At 41.0% G+C, this 19,892-nt stretch overlaps 1 protein-coding gene across 1 annotated transcript in view; it reads right to left on the reverse strand.

The window, feature by feature from the left end:
- ME1 (malic enzyme 1) overlaps nucleotides 1-19,892 on the reverse strand; it is a 236,659-nt gene that overhangs the window by 140,882 nt on the left and 75,885 nt on the right. The window contains exons 4-5 of the mRNA XM_054394230.1: nucleotides 16,886-16,961; nucleotides 15,404-15,565 (exon numbers count right to left, since the gene is read on the reverse strand). Coding sequence (XP_054250205.1) covers nucleotides 15,404-15,565; nucleotides 16,886-16,961 — 238 coding nt within the window. The remainder of the gene's footprint in view (nucleotides 1-15,403; nucleotides 15,566-16,885; nucleotides 16,962-19,892) is intronic.

Consider the following 19,892-nt stretch of genomic DNA (forward strand, 5'->3'; position numbering starts at 1 on the left):
GTACTCACAGCTGCTGAGTGATGTCTAATAACATACGAGAAAAGCATCCAAGGGACAACAAGGGGTGATGTAATACATTCCCTTGGGAACACCATGGTAAAGAATAGCAAATTATATTCCATACTTGCAAATAAGTGAAAACAGTTAGCAGCTCTAAATATGGTGGGACATGCTGTTCCCCTTTGTACACAATTATTTCATAAAAGGGGTAGGCAATGTTTTGTATTTCAGTTCTCTTAATAGTTAATTAGTAGAATGCATCCCTTAGGAAGCCCTTAGGAAGCCCAAATTGTTTATACACAGTCTTCTAACTGAAGGTTTAACATAACCAAGAAAAAACATAGCAAGGCAAAAGATACACAAGAAATAGTACTTAAAAAAAAAATAAAACATGGAGAAGACTAAGGACAACACAGAAGACAAAGTCAAAGATTCTTCATCAGGAAGTCCTTAAAAGACTGAAACAGACTGGAAACCTCAGTACCTTGGGTAAAGTCAGACTCTCAAGATTCCCTCCCTGGAATCCCATCTCAACAATATGCTGCAGCCACTTCAGGCAAGAGGTTTAGGACACAGAGGTTAAAAAACTTTCCTGACTAAAGCCACATGCTGGTTTGAGGATATTCTTGGAAGAATAAACTAGGAAATGTATTATTTGAGCATTTAGTGAATATTTACACTTGATCATTAGATTTTTAATTGCAGAAGTGAATTCTGAAATATAGCAACATCCACTACTAAAATCCATGAAAGTGATTGCATAAAATAAATCACCAGCAAATTAATTTCATTTTTTCTTTCAAGAAAATCATGATGCAAGAGGCATTGCTGAGTGTTACTGAGCTGTATTTTTAAGGCTACCTGTTCCACACCATTAACTTCCAGCATCGGTTTCCTTGGCATTTGCTCAAAGCCGAGGTCCACCTCAGCAGGACTTTTGAGCTCTTAGTGGCTCAAGGAGAAAAGTCAACAGTGAAAAATGAGCCATTTTCCTTTACTAAGATTAAAACCAGCAACTCCCTGGCTAGCTTTTCTATCCTTGTCTTCTCTTTCTTTTTTTGCAGCTATTTTTTTTTTTAAAGCTATTTTGCTTTATTTTTGCTTGATGCATCTTGTCAGTGAGCACACCTGAACGCATCACATTGGATACACTTGGGGGAAAAAAAGAGAGCCTGTGAAAATTGATTAGATTCTCAGAGTAAGTCTGGATAAAAGGTATAGAAACATAGAGAGTAAAAAAAGCACTGACAAAAGTCAGATGCTAGCTAACACACAGACTGACACATTCACCAAGACTAAAACATGAAACGCAGCTTCCAAACAAAACAGAGCATTCCAAAACACAGAATATTCTGTGCAATAAAGGCCTCTCTATCCAGTTAACAGTTTACCATTTCTGCTGATGACAGGGCTCTGTGAAAAACATGGAATTTTCTAACAGCCCAAATGTATTACAACTCCCTGCATGATGTAATGGAGATACCTCTGTATGCACACACACTTCCATGAAAATGAATGCCTGAATACATACACACCTATGGTTAGATTGAGATGGGAATAACTAGCATCTATTAATATTATTCAAATAGTAATTAATACAGCAGAATTCTCCTCTCTCTTCTCATTATGCTACAAACAGCAATTTACTCAAGAAATACTACATAACTTCATGTGATGTGATAAAATGGGACCAAATATTACAGTTTGAGGTCTGATTAGAGAAAACTTTTGAAACTCCTATTACTGTGATTTCTTATGAGTAATCATGAGAATGCCTGTACAAATAATAATTAAAAAATACAGACTTCTTATTCCTCTTCTCATTATGCTATAAAAAGCAATTTATTCAGGAAATATTACCTAACTTGATGTGACATGATAGAATGGGACCAAATATTACAGTTTGACTGAGGCCTAATTAGAGAGAACTTTGGAAACTCTTATTGCTGTGATTTTTTTATGAGTAATCAAGATAATGTCTGTACTAGAATAAAACAATTTGATGTATCAACATTCAAATTCAATTCTTTTTCTGCAAGATTCAGAAAAGCACTAGTAGCTAGCTAGGACTCTTCTGTAATACTAAAAATCAAACAAAAACTCATCTGGAAAAATAAAAGTGGCAATCCATTGGAATATTTAAATACAATACAGGTGTTTTCCCTCAATTTTTCCTTAATTCCTTTTCCAGTGTGCACACTTCATGACTGCATGATTAACTAGGTCCTTCACCAAATATGCCACCTGAAAACTATTACTCAGAATCAAGCATTTTTGGCAGCAATTGAACTCCTCTATTAAAAAGCAGATGCTTCATGATAAATAGCAATATTTTCACAGAATCACAGAATCAAGCAATTGGGAAAAGACCTCAGAGATCATCAAGTCCAACCTATAACCTATTACCTAACACCTCCTGACAACTAAACCATGGCTCCAAGTGCCACATCCAATCTTTTTTTGAACACCTCCAGGGATGGTGACTCCACCACTTCCCTGGGCAGCACATTCCAATGGCCAATTACTCTTTCTGGGAAGAACTTTCTCCTCACCTCAAGCCCAAACTTCCCCTGGTGCAGCTTGAGACTGTGTCCTCTTGTTCTGGTGCTGGGTGCCTGGGAGAAGAGACCAACCCCCACCTGGCTACAACCTCCCTTCAGGTAGTTGTAGACAGCAATAAGGTGTCCCCTGGGCCTCCTCTTCTCCAGGCTAAACATCACACTAATTTTTAAAATAATTTTATGTTCACTAGCACGAATAAAAATGTGTGCAAACTATCCTCTCATTCTGATAAAACTCAACAATTTTGATCAGAATTTCCTTCTAAGAACAGATTAGGCTCATCAAGCTATTGCTCTGCATACACAACGCTGCACAAGACCACGTGCACAACCTTTCTCTTTCAATTTCTTTCAAGTTTCCCTTGAAGTAAGATTTCTTGTCTCTCGCCTAAAGTCTGTGATTTCATTTACCCTTCGTCATCTGTTTTATTGCTTTTTGTGTCAATCCAAGCTGGAGAGCTTACAAGACTCAATATCTGAGAAAGAGACAGCCAGGCATTTGCAGAACAGACTGAGGTAAAACAATATTTTTGGACAGAAAAAGCGAGCTACAACTTCGTTAAAGGACTGAGTTTGACATGTGTCAGTAACTAATCAGCAGGGCATGGCAGAAACATATTCAAATGGTCAATCTATATTTATTATTATACTTACAAATTCTCAACATGTCTGAGTTAAAATACTAACTCAAACTTAACTTTTGAAACCTTCAAGTTGTGAGTGTATTACCAGACGCATTGCAACTATTCACTAAGAGAATATCAAAGAGCAAGAAAAGGAAAAGTCTTCAAAATATTACTGAAAAACATCAGCTGATGGACATTTGGGATTCACTCAAGCACATCACCCAGCAGCCCCTGCACTAAGGGGAAATGGTGCAGTACTTATTTACTCCTAAGTACCATCCTTTTCCTAGATCACTCTTTAGGTTTGCAAGTGCAGTAGAGATGTTGGCACACTTTCAGGTGTTTACAGAATCACAGAATGCGAGGGGCTGGAATGGACCTCTAGAGATCATCAAGTCTAATACCCTGCCAAAGCAGGATCGCCCAGGGCAGGCTGCGCAGGAATGCATCCAGGTGGGTTTTGAAAGTCTCCAGACAGGGAGACTCCTCGTGTTGGGTTGGAACCCCCTGATTTCTAGTTTGTGCCTATTGTTCCTTGCCCTGTTACTGGGCACCACCGAAAAGAGACTGGCACCTTCATTTTGACACCCACTCATCAGATACTTAGAGATGTTGAAAAGATGCCCTCTCGGCTTTCTCTTCTCATAGAATTACAGAATCATAGAACTGTTAGAGTTGGAAGGGACCTCAAGGATCATCCAGTTCCAACACCCCTGCCATAGGCAGGGACACCTCACACTACAGCAGGTTGCTCACAGCCACATCCAGCCTGGCCTTAAAACACTCCAGGGATGAGGCTTCCACCACCTCCCTGGGCAACCTGTTCTAGTGTCTCACCACCCTCATGGGGAAAAACTTCTTCCTAACATCCAATCTGAATCTCCTCACTTCCAGCTTTGTTCCATTCCCCCTAGTCCTGTCACTACCTGACACCCTAAAAAGTCCCTCCCCAGCTTTCTTGGAGGCCCCCTTCAGATACTGGAAGTCACAATAAGTTTTCCTTGGAGCCTTTTCTTCTCCAGACTGAAGAGCCCCAGATCTCTCAGTGTGTCCTCACAGGAGAGGTGACTAGACAGTCTCAAGACTAAACAGACCCTATTGTTTAAATAAAGCATGTTTGGGAATAATGGGTGATGTCATCTTTATTTTAGAGGTGGGATCTTCTGAAACACACTTAAAAGCTTATTCTAAACCCTCCCAATTCTAGAAGATGCATCTATAAAAACAGATTCTACTTGTCCATTCCCTCCTCTACCACATACTTATGTCCACTCCAAATAACTGAATATATTTATATGGAAACTAGCAACTCCTGCAAATTAAAAAAACATGTCCTTTTTTTTCTTCTGCACAATGGGCTAGACAAAATTGTAATTCATAAATGACATTACTTTTCACTACTTCTGAACACTGAAAAAAATTAAAAATAGCTCATGACATTGACTCTAGGAAAAGTAATATCCTACACCACAATATTTCTTTGCCAGCTGGCAGAGGGGAAGGGGAAGAACAATGATTATTCAAGTATTTTATCCTTTGTTCAAGTACTGGCAGTGTACTACCAAGGAAGGATCTAGCACCAAGATCTAAGGGGCAAAAAAATCCACTCAAAGTCCATTCAAAAATTCAAAATCCACTCAAATCCATTCAAAGTCCACTTTGAAACAGAATGTAATTTGTGAAGAAGAGTGCAATTATCTACTATCAGCAGAATGGTCTAGATAGGCAGCAGCCAAATGATAACAAAAACCACAGAAGATTGACTCCCTCAGTAGTTTTTACAAATTTTCATGCCCAGAAATCAGCACCATAGGGTCACAACACCTGAGCACTTCTCTGGCCTGCTTAGGGCAAGACAGTATAAAGCTTCTCAGTCAACCAGGTTAACTTGGGTAGCAACATTTTAACATAACTAAATGAGAAGCTGTGTATCTAGAAAGTTCTTGTTTTGATCACACACAGTATCACTTGTATTCAGGAATACTCAGAACTGCTAGGGAACAGATAAAATACAAACTAAAAATGAGATTCTCAAGTATGCACTAGATACAAAAACAGATCTTAGGAGCAATTTCTATTCATAGAGTTCAGCACGTTACTAGCATTTTACAGAAAAGGCTGTCTCAAATGTTAACAATCACCATTCAGAAAGGACCTTTTTAAATTCAGAGAACATTCAGGAATGGTTATTCCAGAACACATTTACTACACAAACAACTATGTAGGAGTGCCACTAGTGTATAATATAAATGCCAGTTTTCACTGACTCTTATTCAGAAAGTCCTACAGCTGTACACAATTTACATGATTTGTTTGATACATCTATATCCTTAGACTGATAAAAAAAAAAGGAATTTCAGGTTTGCTCTATACTCATCTTTCTTCTACAGAGGTTTCTATTCCAGTTGGAATATGAATAATAAAAGCAGGTTTGGTTCTGTGTTTTCAACAATTTCCCTTTGTACACAGGAGACTTGAGCATCTCCCTTCTGAAGAGAGACTGAGAGCCCTGGGGCTGTTTAGTGTGGAGAAGAGAAGACTGAGAGGGCATCTGATCAATGTCTCTCAATAGCTGAGGGGTGGGGGTCAAGTGGAGGGGGCCAGGCTCTTTTGGGTGGTGCACAGTGATAAGACAAGGAACAATGGATATGAAGTTGAACATAGAAGGTTTACAGCCCAACATGAGGAGTAACTTCTTTACAGTGAGGGTGACAGAGCTCTGGAACAGGCTGCCCAGGGGGGTTGTGGAGTCTCCTTCTCTGGAGACTTTCAAAACCCACCTGGATGCATTCCTGTGCAGACTACCCTAGGTGATCCTGCTTTGGCAGGGGGGCTGGACTCAATGATCTCTGAAGGTTCCTTCCAACCTCTAAAATCTGTGATTCTGTGATCCATAGGCAGCTATTTTTCAAGAACATGAATCTTGGAAGACTGGTACCAGTTATTATGACAATCGGAAGCAGTCTGTGGAAATGCAGAAAGTTAACCAGCACGATCTGAAAAACTGAGTTTGAACTTGCACCTCATTTTTTCTTGCTTCTGTCTTCCACCAGGGATGCCTGTCATACCTCCAGAACACTCATGACTGCCAGCCCAGTCACATTCATTGATTTTTTTAGGGCAACCCTGAGAAATGTCACATTATTGCATTAAAATATTTGTAGTCAGTTAAGGGGAAAAAAATGTTCCAAAGCAACTATGCAGGAAATAACTTGAAATAGCAGCCCACAAGTCCCTAAAGTGTGGCAGAGGAAGGAGAAGCAGCTGCCCTGCATGTTTCTCTTTCTTGTGAATTGTTTAGTACTTAAATGTTTTTATTTATCATAGAATTGTCACGGTTGGAAGAGACTTCAAGAATCACCTAGTTCCAAGACCCCTGCCATCAGCAGGGACACCTCACACTACATCAGGTTGCCTAGAGCCACATCCAGCCTGGCCTGGAAAACCTCCAGGGATGAGGCTTCTACCACCTTCCTGGGAAACCTGTTCCAGTGTCTCACCACCTGGATCTACCATTTCTAGTTTTGTTCCATTCCCCCTAGTCCTATCACTCCCTGACACCCTAAAAAGTCCCTCCCCACCTTTCTTGTAGCCCCCTTCAGATACTGGAAGGCTACAAGAAGGTCTCCTCAGAGCCTTCTCTTCTCCAGACTGAACAGCCCCAACTCTCTCAGTCTGTCTCCATAGGAGAGGAGCTCCAGCCCTCTGACCATCCTCATGGCCCTTCTCTGGACACCTTCCAGCACCTCCAAATCTTTCCTGTAATAGGGTCTCCAGAACTGGATGCAGTACTCCAGGTGGGGTCTCACCAGAGCTGAGCAGAGGGGGAGAATCACCTCCCTTGACCTGCTGGCCACACTTCTCTTGATGCAGCCCAGGCTCTGGTTGGCTTTCTGGGTTGCAAGTGCACATTGACAGCTCCTGTTGAGCTTCTCATCCACCAGCACCCCCAAGTCCTTTTCTCAGGGCTGCTCTCAAGCCAGTCCCTGCCCAGCCTATATTGGTGCTCAGGATTGCCCCAACCCAGATGCAGGACCCTGCACTTGGTCTTGTTGAACTTCACTTGCCACTGGCATGGTTTGCAAGTTCAGCTTCTTTGAAGCCATCACAGCTACAGCTAGAGGGACTTCTGATACCTGGGCAATCCTGATGGCTGGTGTGTGGCTCTCAAAGGATTGTTTCCAAGACACCGAGATGCTTTCTGCTAGAAACTGCCTATGTAAGAAGTTCTCCCAATACCAGCTGCCTCGCGTTTTCTGCATTGCGTGAAAGTCCTGTTTAAGAGTTGAATGCTCTCTAACTAAGCTGAAATGGATGGTGAATGTTTTATGTATATATGCTAACACACAATTAATCTTTCCAAAGCCCCCACAGCTGGCCATTGCCAGTATTGAATTTACACATGCTCTGGCAGCCCTGAACCTGTCAGAGCTTCTCTTCTAAGGTACCAAACAAACTAAGTTCTCGTTCCTCTGTTAAGCACACATTATTAGATTAAGATTTTTATGGTCAGAAGAAACCCCTTCATTACTGGTTTGACTCCTATATAATTCAAGCCATCAGTCTTCCTAGATTTCACCCCTGCTCTGTCTGGATAATAGTACTTAACTAAGCTGTGCCTCATCTATGACCCTTGGACACTAAAAATACTGCCTTCAAGTCACTGATAAAGATATTAAACATTGCAGATCTGGGAAAAAAAAAACCCTGAAATACCAGAAAACCACAAATATTTTATTGTTCCTCACAGAAATATATGTTTTAAATTACATTTTCTCTGAAAACACAAGATTTCATTGGGCTGGTTTCTTAAAAAGAACAGTATGAATTCAACTGTGTTACTGGAAGTAAAAATTTAGTAAAAAAAAAAATCTATGAGCTCACTTTAACATTAGGTTAAATGAGTTTTCAATAAGCCCATGTAAATCAGCAGTAGTTATTTTGCCATCAACTTTCTGATTTTACTCACAAAATCACAGAATTATTGAGGCTGGAATAGACCTCTGAGATCATCAAGCCCAGTCTAGGACCTGACACCACCAGAACAACTAAACCATGTCACTAAGTGCCACATCCAATCTTTCCTTAAACACCTCCAGGTATGGTGACTCTACCACCTCCCTGGGCAGTCCATTCCAGTGTCTAATTCCCCTTTCCATAAGAAAGTGCTTCCTAACATCCAACCTAAACCTCCCCTGGCACAGCTTCATACCACAGCCTCTCATCTTGTCACAAGTTGCCTGGGAGAAGAGCCTAATCCCCACCTGACTACAACTTCCCTTCAGGTAGTTGCAGAGTGTGATAAGGTCTCCCCTGAGTCTCCTCCTCTTCTCCAGGTTAAACAACCCCAGCTCCCTCAGCCTCTTCTCATATGATTTTCCCTCCAATCCCTTCTCTCATTCTGGACCCACTCCAGCACCTCAATATATTTCTTTGTATAAGGTTACAGCAACCAGGACCTTTGTATTTTAAATAAAAATCTTAAATTTAATCCAGTTTTCCTAACTTCTCCATTCATCCCAGATATAATCAACCAGGCCCAGAGAGTGGTGGTGTTAGGATGGCAGCCAGTCACTAGTGGTGGTGTCCCCCAGGAATCAGTGTGGGGCCCATTCCTGCTTAATGTCTTTATTGATGATCTGGATGAGCAGATAGAGTCCACCATTAGTAAGTTTGCAGACGACACCAAGTTGGGAGCAGGTGTGGATCTGGTAGAAGGGCTCTGCAGAGGGACCTTGACAGGCTGGACAGATGGGCAGAGTCCAACAGGATGGCATTCAACAAGTCCAAGTGCCAGGTGCTGCACTTTGGCCACAACAACCCCATGCAGAGCTACAGGCTGGGGTCAGAGTGGCTGGAGAGCAGCCAGGTGGAAAGGGACCTGGGGGTACTGGTTGACAGCAGCTGAACATGAGCCAGCAGTGTGCCCAGGTGGCCAAGAGAGCCAATGGCATCCTGGCCTGCATCAGGAATAGTGTGGCCAGCAGGAGCAGGGAAGTCATTGTGCCCTGTGCTCAGCACTGGTTAGACCACACCTTGAGTCCTGTGTCCAGTTCTGGGCTCCTCATTTTAAGAAGGACATTGAGACAATTCAATGTGTCCAGAGAAGGGCAACGAGGCTGGTGGAGCACAGCCCTGTGAGGAGAGGCTGAGGGAGCTGGGGGTGTTTAGCCTGGAGAAGAGGAGGCTCAGGGGTGACCTCATTGCTGTCTACAACTACCTGAAGGGAGGTTGTAGCCAGGAGGGGGTTGGTCTCTTCTCCCAGGCAACCAGCAACAGAACAAGAGGACACAGTCTCAAGCTACACCAGGGGAAGTTTAGGCTCGAGGTGAAGAGATATTTCTTCCCAGAAAGAGAGATTGGCCATTGGGATGTGCTGCCCAGGGAGGTGGTGGAGTCACCATCCCTGGAGGTGTTCAAGAAAAGACTGGATGTGGCACTTGGAGCCATGGTTTAGCTGTCAGGAAGTGTTAGGTATTAGGTAATAGGTTGGACTTCGTGATATCTGAGGTCTTTGCCAACTTGGTTGATTCTGTGATTCCACGAGTCTGTGACTGGCCAAAGCATTATTTGGCCATTCTGATTTAAAGACCGTGACTAATTTTTAAAGCTTTTCTTTAACATATTAATTTGCTCCCAATAAAACAGAAAAGACTTCAAGCCAAGAAAGATAAAACTGACATTTAAAAAATATGTACCATATTCATACTGACAATCTAATACTTCCACAAGTACTCCCATCAGAACAATAGAAAATCTCATTCTTAGTGTTCAAAATTAATGTGGATTAAGTTTCTTTTCTTTACTGTATTTTGCCTTTTTTATTGCCTATAAACCCAGATTTTGAATTTGGTTTCTATTACTGGGTTTTCCTGTTTCTTTTTCTTTTTTGCCAGTTTTCACATCCCTGTAAGCCAAGCTGATTTTTACCCAATAAGATTGCCTCAACAGTGTGCATTTTGTGAGAGTTTAATAACGTGTTTTAAGTAGCAAGCAATCATCATTCACATTTTAATGTTTAAATGTTTTCCCTTGATTCAGCTTGATTTCTATAATCTTTAAACCATCCCACTTATACTCCTGAGTAGATGTGTTTCAGGAAGGTCTCCATTAAGGTGTACCTTGACAGCCATATAGATTTCTTTTGCAAGCTGCTTCTTTAACTGTTCCAAAAAGATTAACAGAATCACAGAAACAATCAGGTTGGAAAAGACACTCAGGATCACCAAGTCCAACCAACAACCCTACTCTACAAGGTTCACCCCAAAACCATAGCCCCAACACCACATCCAAACCACCTTCAGACACATCCAGGGTTGGGGACTCAACCACCTCCCTGGGCAGCACATTCCAATCCCTGACCACTCTTGCTGGGAAAACATTTTTCCTAATGTCCAGTCTAAACCTACCCAGTCGCAGCTTGAGGCCATCCCCTCTTGTTCTATCACTAATTACCTGTGAGAGGAGACCAGCACCAGCCTCTCCACAACCTCCTTTCAGGTAGTTGTAGACAGCAATGAGGTCTCTCCTCAGCCTCCTCTTTTCCAAACTAACCATCCCCAGCTCCTTCAGTCACTCTTCATCAGATTTGTTCTCCAGGCCCTTCACAGCTTCCTTGCCCTCCTCTGCCCTGGCTCCAGCACCTCCACATCTCTCTTGGATTGAGGTGCCCAAAACTGGATTCAATACTCAAGGTGTGGCCTCACCAGAGCTGAGTCCAAGGGGACAATCCCCTCCCTGCTCCTGCTGGACACAGCATTTCTCATCCCAGCCAGGATGCCTTTGGCTTTCTTGGCCACCTGGGCACACTGCTTGCTCCTATTCAGTTGCTTGTCCATTATCACCCCCAGGTCCCTTTCTGGCAGACAGCTTTCCAGCCACACTGCCCCAAGCCTGTAGCATTGCTTGGGGTTGTTGTGACCCAAATGCAGGACCTGGCATTTGGCCTTGTTGAAGCTCCATAACATTAGATGAATGTCCAGAATCCAGAGATCACATTACCTCAGGATTTCCAACAACAATTTCACATCAGTTCTGAGATTGGTGCCTGAGTATGTTTTACTTGGATTGATATCTCACCTGAGAAGCATCATTCTCACATTTGAAAAATCCATGGCTATTGGGTAAGGGATAACATCTAGTGAGCTTGTCATGGTCTGCAGTGATTAACTAATACTACAAATAATGTTTCAAATGCTTTGGATAAGAATGTCTTACTAGCAACTACTTGCCTCCAATTTCTCAATGAATTATGAAACAAGCATATTAGTTTTGGCAGTGGTCAACAATGCTTCTTTTGGACATCCAGTCTCACACTGATTACATGGAGTAATTTACTGATTTGGTCATGCAAGTCTTTCTATAGATCAATTTGTACTCACAAGTAAGCAGTTTCCATTTCTCTTGCTTATTATCTAGGCAGTTGCACAAAAATGCTTTACTTGCCTCTCTTCTCTATTCTCAGTTTTATGAGTAGCAGGATAAAACCATGGCTAAAAATACCTCTGCTGAAACTAACAGCAATAAGGCTGTTAATAACCACCAGAAACTGAGTGAGTTGCTCCTCAGAGTTCCTGTTTTGGGTCCTGTACACAATGAAACAATATAGGATGAGAATTTGCGAAGCTTTTCTTGCAATCTGTTTTAAAGTAACATTTAATCTTACTAGAGAATTTGCAGGTTCTGTACAACTGCATTACAGTTGCCAAAAATACATATTTTAAAGCACTGAGGCCCCCATGGAATGGGAAAAGGAACTAATCTAAATAGAAAACATCTGCACGTTTCAAAAAACATGTTCAGCACAATTATTATTTATATGTACTCAAGTTATAAGAGTGATTTGTATTGTGTCATACTATGGAAAGTCCTGGCTAGAGTAAAAAAATGCAGCATGAAAATAGTTATCTGTCCAAGAGGTTTAGATTTTACACAGCATCTTGACCTGATATAACCATCTTAGCTGGCAAAATGCAATCACTTTTTGGTCATTTCAGTTCTCTGCAATGGCCACCACCTGCTTTCATGGACATCAGGGTCAGGGAGGGAACTGAGATGTTCTGCTGAAGGAGAGGGAGGGTGTTGAAGAGATGATATTCACCCCTGGATCCCTGATTTTGAGTAAAGTAGCCAAGGGACTGTACTCAAGTTCCAGTTAATGAAAATCTCCAGGCCCATGCAGTCTCTAAAGACAAGGGGTACAGCAGTAGAGTTCCACCTGTTCATAATCCTGCAGCAGAATTCAGAGTTCTCATTCCCAGTTACAGCTGTTAGATAAAAGCTTAAACATCTGAGCAACCAGACCCCATTAGAAAAAGACACCAAACATCTGCATTTTGAATTGTAGAGGAATTGTGCTGGCTTCCCAAGTAGACCATAACCCAACCATGATTCATAGCCTTGTTTTCTGTCACGCTGCTAACTTATTCACCTCAGCCCTGCAAAATGACACTGATCCATAAGCTAATAGAATTCCTTGCATCTGCTACAGCACTGGAAAAAAAACAACATAAAAACCCAACTCTCTACTCAATCTCCCAATTATTTAAACTTAATTAAATGTGTCTTGTACTGGTAAATGGGGATTTAAAACTGTCAGGCAGCATGTGCACATCTAAGCATGACGTACACCTCAGCAGGAATAAAAAGCACCCCAGCAGGAGCAGTCCTGTCTTGCACTGCTAACCACTGTGCTGGCCAGGGACTAAAACAAGCTCAGCTTTTAATTGCACTGTATAACTAAACTCAAGCAGTTCATAATATGGACCTACAAGCAGATGCCATATTCCAAAGAGCCACAACAGCAGGGATCAGAAGGTGAATATTCCAGAGGATCAACAAACCCCAACTAACACAATTTTTAAGCATCGTTTAATGCTTTAGTCTTGCCACTCTTTTACACACATTGAACTCATTGTTTAGGTCACAAGAACAGTGACATGAAAGTTGAGCTACTGTTATAGGTAAGCTTCTTTTGCTTGTGTATGTATATACATATATATATATATATATATGTATATGTGTGTGGCAACCAGTGACGGAACAAGAGGACACAGTCTCAAGCTGCGCCAGGGGAAGTTTAGGCTTGAGGTGAGGAGAAAGTTCTTCACAGAAAAATTAATTGGCCAGTGGAATGTGCTGCCCAGGGAGGTGGTGGAGTCAAAATCCCTGGAGGTGTTCAAAAAAAGCTTGGATGTGGCACTTGGAGCCATGGTTGAGTTGTCAGGAGGTGTCAGGTATTAGGTTGGACTTAATGATCTCTGAGGTCTTTTCCAACCTGGTTGATTCTGTGATTCTTTGATTCTGTGTGTATGTGTATGTGTGTAGATACTCAGATATAAGTTTGATAGCTTTCAAGAAAATAATAAACTATGAAAAATAAAATACTGCAATCAAACTCAAGCATAAATGCAAAATGTAAAGCCTGCTGCAGAATGAGAAGTAGCTGATACAATTTACTGCCTAGAAACTCTGACTAATAGAGTGCTTAGCTGGCCCAGCTGTTCAAACCAGTATTAAAACCATTTCACAGCTAATGGGACTTGGATGTGATTTGCTATGGCTATGTGCTGCAGCATTCAGACATATCTCACAAGTAAGTGTGTCTGCTTTCAGAAGGGACTTCTTCAGGGATCGAGAGGGAGGGTAGCAGAGTATTTCTCAGTTCAGCAATGCTTTCATGATATATTTTATAAATTATGCCAGTGGGGCATGGGTGGAGGTGTGTCTACACACCCAACCCAACAATCTGGAACTCCCAACTCAGTTTACTGGTACAGGAATGCTTTCTCTAGCTATAATACACATAAATCTCTGATACTTTCATTGTGCATAGCCTAAAAACTATTTCTGCTAAGGCAGTTCTGGGGTCCTCAGTTCAAGAAGGACATGGATGTGTTTAAAGGTCATTTGGATGTGGTGCTTGGGGATATGATTTAGGGGTGAACCTTGCAGAGTTCTGGGTTGGACTTGGTAATCCTGAGGCTCTTTTCCAACCTGAATGTTTCTGTGATTCTGTCAATGATAAGGAACTACTGCAGAGAGTCTATTAGAGAATCACTAAGATGATTAGGGGACTGGAACATCTACCTTATGATGAAAGGCTAAAAGAGCTGGATCTGTTTAGCCTGGAGGGGACTGAGGGGGGATCTAATTAATGCTTATCAATATGTAAAGGATGAGTGTCAGGAGGATGGAGCCAGACCCTTCTCCGTGGTGCCCAGGAAAGGGGCAATGGACACAAATCAGAACACAGGGGGTTCCATATACACATATAGGGAAAATTCTTCCCTTTGGGAGTGACAGAGCACTGGAACAGGCTGCCCAGAGAGGTTGTGAGGTCTCCATCTTTCCAAGGATTAAAAACCCACCTGGACATGTTCCTGTGTGATTTACTCTAGGTGATCCTGCTCTAGTGTCAGGGGTTGGACTAGATGATTATTTGAGGTCCCTTACAACCCCGACCAGTCTGTGATTCTGTGATAATGATATTGCTGGTGATATCTAATTAGACATCAGACAAAGTCACCAACTCAAGTACTGTTTCAGAAAAAAAAGGAAGGAAGAACAGGGGCCAGTAATTAACTAACAGTCCTAAGACTCCTGGGAATAGTAGAGCAAATTTTCAACAAATTTAAGTCTGTGCACTTCACACAAATGGGAAGCCAAGTCAAAGAGAGTAAGGTCTGCAGAGGGTAAGTGCCTGAAGCACTAGGACTTCATTTTTGGGAAAACTGATAGCACTACAGTGCTTTCTATAGCTAAATCCATACACAACTGAAGTAGGTAGACATGCATTCCCAGCAGAGACCAGGCAGTAGCTGCAAGATGTTCACCAAAATGAGAGGCACAGTCAGAATTCACCTCTGAAATCCCTGCAGAGGAATTCTGAAGCAGAAGGGGAGAAAGAATGCTGCCTTACATTGTTGCTTTAACCCTATCATCCCCTACTTCATGAGATCAAATTTCCCATACCATTTTTGAACATACACAATGTCTGCAGCACTTTTACAGACAACAGCGCTATAATTACTTGAGCCTCACACAGCAGCCTACATCTGCATTAGGATGAGACTTTTTCCATAGGACTTTGCAGTTTGCACACAATCAAAGCCAGCATCATAAAAAAGAAAACCAGTACTTTACAATTTACAATGTAACTTTCATACAGTTCCCTTCAAACAGCTCATACTCACTGCACCTCCGAAAAGGATTTACCTCATTATCTGTTCCCACATCCAACATCACTGGTAGGCACTCGTGAGGCTTTATTCCACCACATGCTGTATAAAGTGCCAGTTTGCCAACTGGAATGCCCATGCCATAACAGCCAAGGTCTCCAAGACCAAGAATGCGTTCTCCATCTGTCACCACAATAGCCTGGAGGAAGAAATAAAAGCACTGTGAAAACCACTTCTTTCTTTGCATGTACTAAGTACTCTGTTATCTTATCATATTTTTTGTTTAATTTCCATACAAAACTTCAAACAGATACAAACAAATTAACAATACAGCAAAGGCCTAGAACTCTTTTATTGTATTTCACTGTGGTTTTGTTACACTCTCTTAGGCTCTGGCTTCACTGTAAACTCATCACTTCATGTGTTTAAAGGTCATTTAGATGTAAGACTTAGCAATATGGTTTAGTGATGAACTTCATAGAGTAGGGTCAATGGTTGGACCTGATGAACTCAAGGGTCTTTTCCAACCTGAATGACTCTGTGATTCTACGACTTTCATATAAAACTTTTAAGAATACAGAAGAGAGGTATTTAGCATTACATTATAAGGAAACTGGCACTGTTCCCTCTTAGGCTTTTCTGTCAGCAGTACGAAAACACAATAGGAAGGCAAAAGAAGTTATCCACCCAAAAAAAAGAACCCCAGATCCCTGGTCTTTTCATGATTGTTTTGAGCAGAACGAAAGGCAGACACTCCTGCTAGAATTTGACAGGGCTGTCTATAGCCAACTGGGTTTTATCCTTCAAAGATGTATTCCTCCTTCCTCAAGCAAATAACACACTCCATCATAGTTATACAGACGAGGAAGTACATGTTTTCATTGACAGAAATAAAAGAACTCATTAAACCCCATAGGACTGTCTGCACTAAAAAAGCAGATTTTTCATAGTAAAGGATGGAAGTGCTGAGTACAACAAGCAGCTGACAACACAATAATTTCCTTGTCATACTCTGTGACAAGCCATTTTAGTTGGAAATGTAATAATTTCTGTGTGAGAGCTCATAAGGTATTGTATGTGGACAACTATTAATCCAAACATGAGAATGGGCTGTCAAGAGATCTTGTGGAGTCTCCACCCTTGGTGACACTCAAAATCCACAGACTGGGCACAGCCATGAGTAACCTGCCCTGGCTGACCTGGCTTGAGCAGCAGGAGGGACTAGATGACCTTCAGAGGTGCCTTCCTACCTCAACCACTCTGTGATTCCCTGAAATGCAGAAAAAGCATTTGAGTTTTATTTGGATGAATAATGTTCAGTGTAAATGACCAAACAATCATTAAACAAGGAAGTGTTTAAAGTCTCAAACTTTGGTTGTAACAACCTTCTTTCTATTTTAAAAATGAGCTAAGAAACCACTGGCAACTAATTGATAAAAAGCTTACCAAAATATCTTAATCAAGTTACCCTGGATGCAAAACTGTGTCAGCTTTGTCATGCAGCTAAAAGTGAACTTACTTTGACAACACTTTCTGGCCAGGACTTAAGCATTGTACTGATGTGTCCCCGGTCATGGATACTAATGAAAAGGCCTCTGCAAATAAAAAACAAACAAACAAATAAAACTTTTCATATAAAAAATTACATACTTTAGTATAAATCAATTAAATACCTTAGTACAACTCAATTAAATACTTTAGGATAAATCAATTAAATAATACTCTATGCAAATGTGTTTCCAACATACATTGTTTCAGTTCAATACTAAGTGCTCAATTTTGCATGAATGAGTAAAGGAAATGTCTGCATTTAGTAGAAGTCAGAGAACATACTACTCAGCAAAGCTCCACTGAACAGTGAGAAACTTCTGAAAACTGCTGTTGGTTTTAAAGCTCACTGAGCACTTGATCTGTTCAAATATGTTTGTTAATTGTCCCAGACCTCATGTTCACCATATGACAGTGACCACTACTGCCTCAGCAGTCTTAGCATTTACAGACAAGACCAAGCCAAAGTTCGAATTAATGAATAAAACCCCAAAGAATGTTATCATTACGTAAAATAATTCAAAAGCATTCAGTTATGTGTTTAGAAAACAGGCTGCCTATTTAATTAGATTGCCCTCTTGACACCGCCAAAAGTGGGAAACTATCTTCTCCATATGAAAATCTCTTTGATTTGTAAGTTTGTTGCACGTCCTACAGCTCTGAGCATGCCAAATATTTACTTTGAAGAGCATCTGTATACTGGCTTTTAGTTCCACGAATACAGAAGAGTATAAAACAAAATCACAGAAGAGGCAAATTCTCATTTTGTTTTTTCATTTATTATAGAAGCAAAACTGACACCGTATCTTATCCTACTCTTCAGCATTTTATACTTCATTTATTTTACTTGACATGCAAATATACATCCAGGTCCAATTCAACTTAATTTAAGTCTATTTCTTATCTACTTCTCTGAGATACTGGAAAAAAAATTGTCACACTAAATTCAGCCTTTCAAACCCATGAAGAAAATATCAAACACTAAATACATGCCAAGATGGCTTCTTGTAACTAAATTTTGCTTTAATAAGTATAAGAAGTTGTCTTCTGGAATTATTCTAAAGCATTTCATCCACCTATTAGAAAGTAAAAATCAGGGAAGACTATTCCAAAATAATTTAAATCTAAGTCTACTATAATATATCTGTAGCTACTTGCCCACATGGGTCTAAAAAAACCCAGTAACTCAGGTAAACACTTGTCAGATATGACTGCAAGTATTCCAAGTCAAGGAAAATGTTTCCTGCAATGTTAAACAGTCTGTTAGTCAAGACACCAAAATGAGTCCAAACGTTATATTTAAATTCGTGTGTTTATGTATTTCATACATATTAGATTATACATATATAAATTACCCTCTGATCTCTGTTTTTACATTGAATTTTAATTTTAATGTCATATTATGTGTCTTTTCCCCTCTGACATCAAAAATATACAACTGAAATTGTTCTGAAACCAGTTCTGTCACTGGTTGCCTGGGAGAAGAGACCAACCCCCACCTGGCTACAACCTCCTTTCAGGGAGTTGTAGAGAACAATAAGGTCCCCCCTGAGCCTCCTCTTCTCCAGGCTAAACACCCCCAGCTCCCTCAGCCTCTCCTCACAGGGCTGTGCCCCACACCCCTCCCCAGCTTTGTTGCCCTTCTCTGGACACATTCCAGCATCTCAACATCTTTCTTAAACTGCGGGGCCCAGAACTGGACACAGGACTCCAGGTGTGGTCTAACCAGTGCTGAGTACAGAAGAATGACTTCCCTGATCCTCACTCCCCACTCATTTCTGGCTAGGTATTTTTAACTGTTTAAGTTTCATTTTAGGCATTTTCCTCTACAACAGGGAATTCTCTGATGCTGGCATTCCCAATCAATTCCCCTTCTGAGTCCATTCCCCATGCTCAGAGCTAATGCAGCAGGCTGGATGATTACATCTATCATTTGCCTCTTGATAAGTAAGGCCTGTCAGCAGATGAATTCTTTCACCCCAGGGAAAGCAACAATCCTCAGGAGAAGGAGGGTTAATATTTACAGCACTTTCCATTAGTAGTGGCATTTACAGCATACAAACATTTTGATTTGTGAGCCAGCTACATGAGGGGAAAAAAAAAAAAAAAAAGCTGTCCCTAAACAGTGAAATACTCATAAAGCAGCAAAGCAAAGCAGATGAAAATAAATGCAGATGCTTCCTTTCTGGTGTATTGTACAGTGAGTCATTTTATAAAAAACTATGTAAACTCTTAAATCATTAAACAGAGCTTATCAAAATTGCTAGCCTCGGAGAGAGTCAAGTGAGAGAGATGAGTGTGTAGGAGAAAACAGAGAGTGCAGGAGGAAAGCTATGTAGAGGCATCACCCCTCTCCTCCCCACCCTCCAATTTACACCAACCTAATAAATTCAGGTTAAATGAAGCAAGATTTGGTATTGATTTTCTAAAGAGCCCAGCCCAGCGTGGTTAGATGACCTCTTCCTTGCAAGCTAGGGAGAGAGGTCTCCATGGAATAAATTCCTCAGCAGAGGCAAATAAAGGCAGGGTGGCTGCTCCAGAAGGAGTTTATTTAGAACACTTGTAAGGACCTCTGAATAAGTGTTGAGAGTGTATTTCAGAAATCTGTTCAAGACAGATCACATTCAAACAACAATGGACAATAGGAGCTGAAATGTAAACAGTCACGTTGAAAGCATTTCACTCCCCTCCTTCTTCCCTTCTCTCCATTCTTTCTGCAGATTAATAAAACATTTCTGGACATACCAGACTGGCTGAGAAGATACTATTAGATTTAAGGACACAGAAAAAGAGACAAGCCTCTTTTATTCTTTTAACTGGATCTATTTTCCTGATCCTTCCTTTTTTTTTTTTTCCCCAGTTAAAGCACTTTTCTCCTTTCAGGTATCCTCCACAACGAAGCTATGTGAGGTTGCAAGACAAACACAGCTTACAATCATGTGAGACACAAAAATATTCAGCTACATTATTGGGACTGA

This window comes from Indicator indicator, chromosome 2 (genome assembly GCF_027791375.1).
Source record: "Indicator indicator isolate 239-I01 chromosome 2, UM_Iind_1.1, whole genome shotgun sequence".
Taxonomy (NCBI): Eukaryota; Metazoa; Chordata; class Aves; order Piciformes; family Indicatoridae; genus Indicator; species Indicator indicator.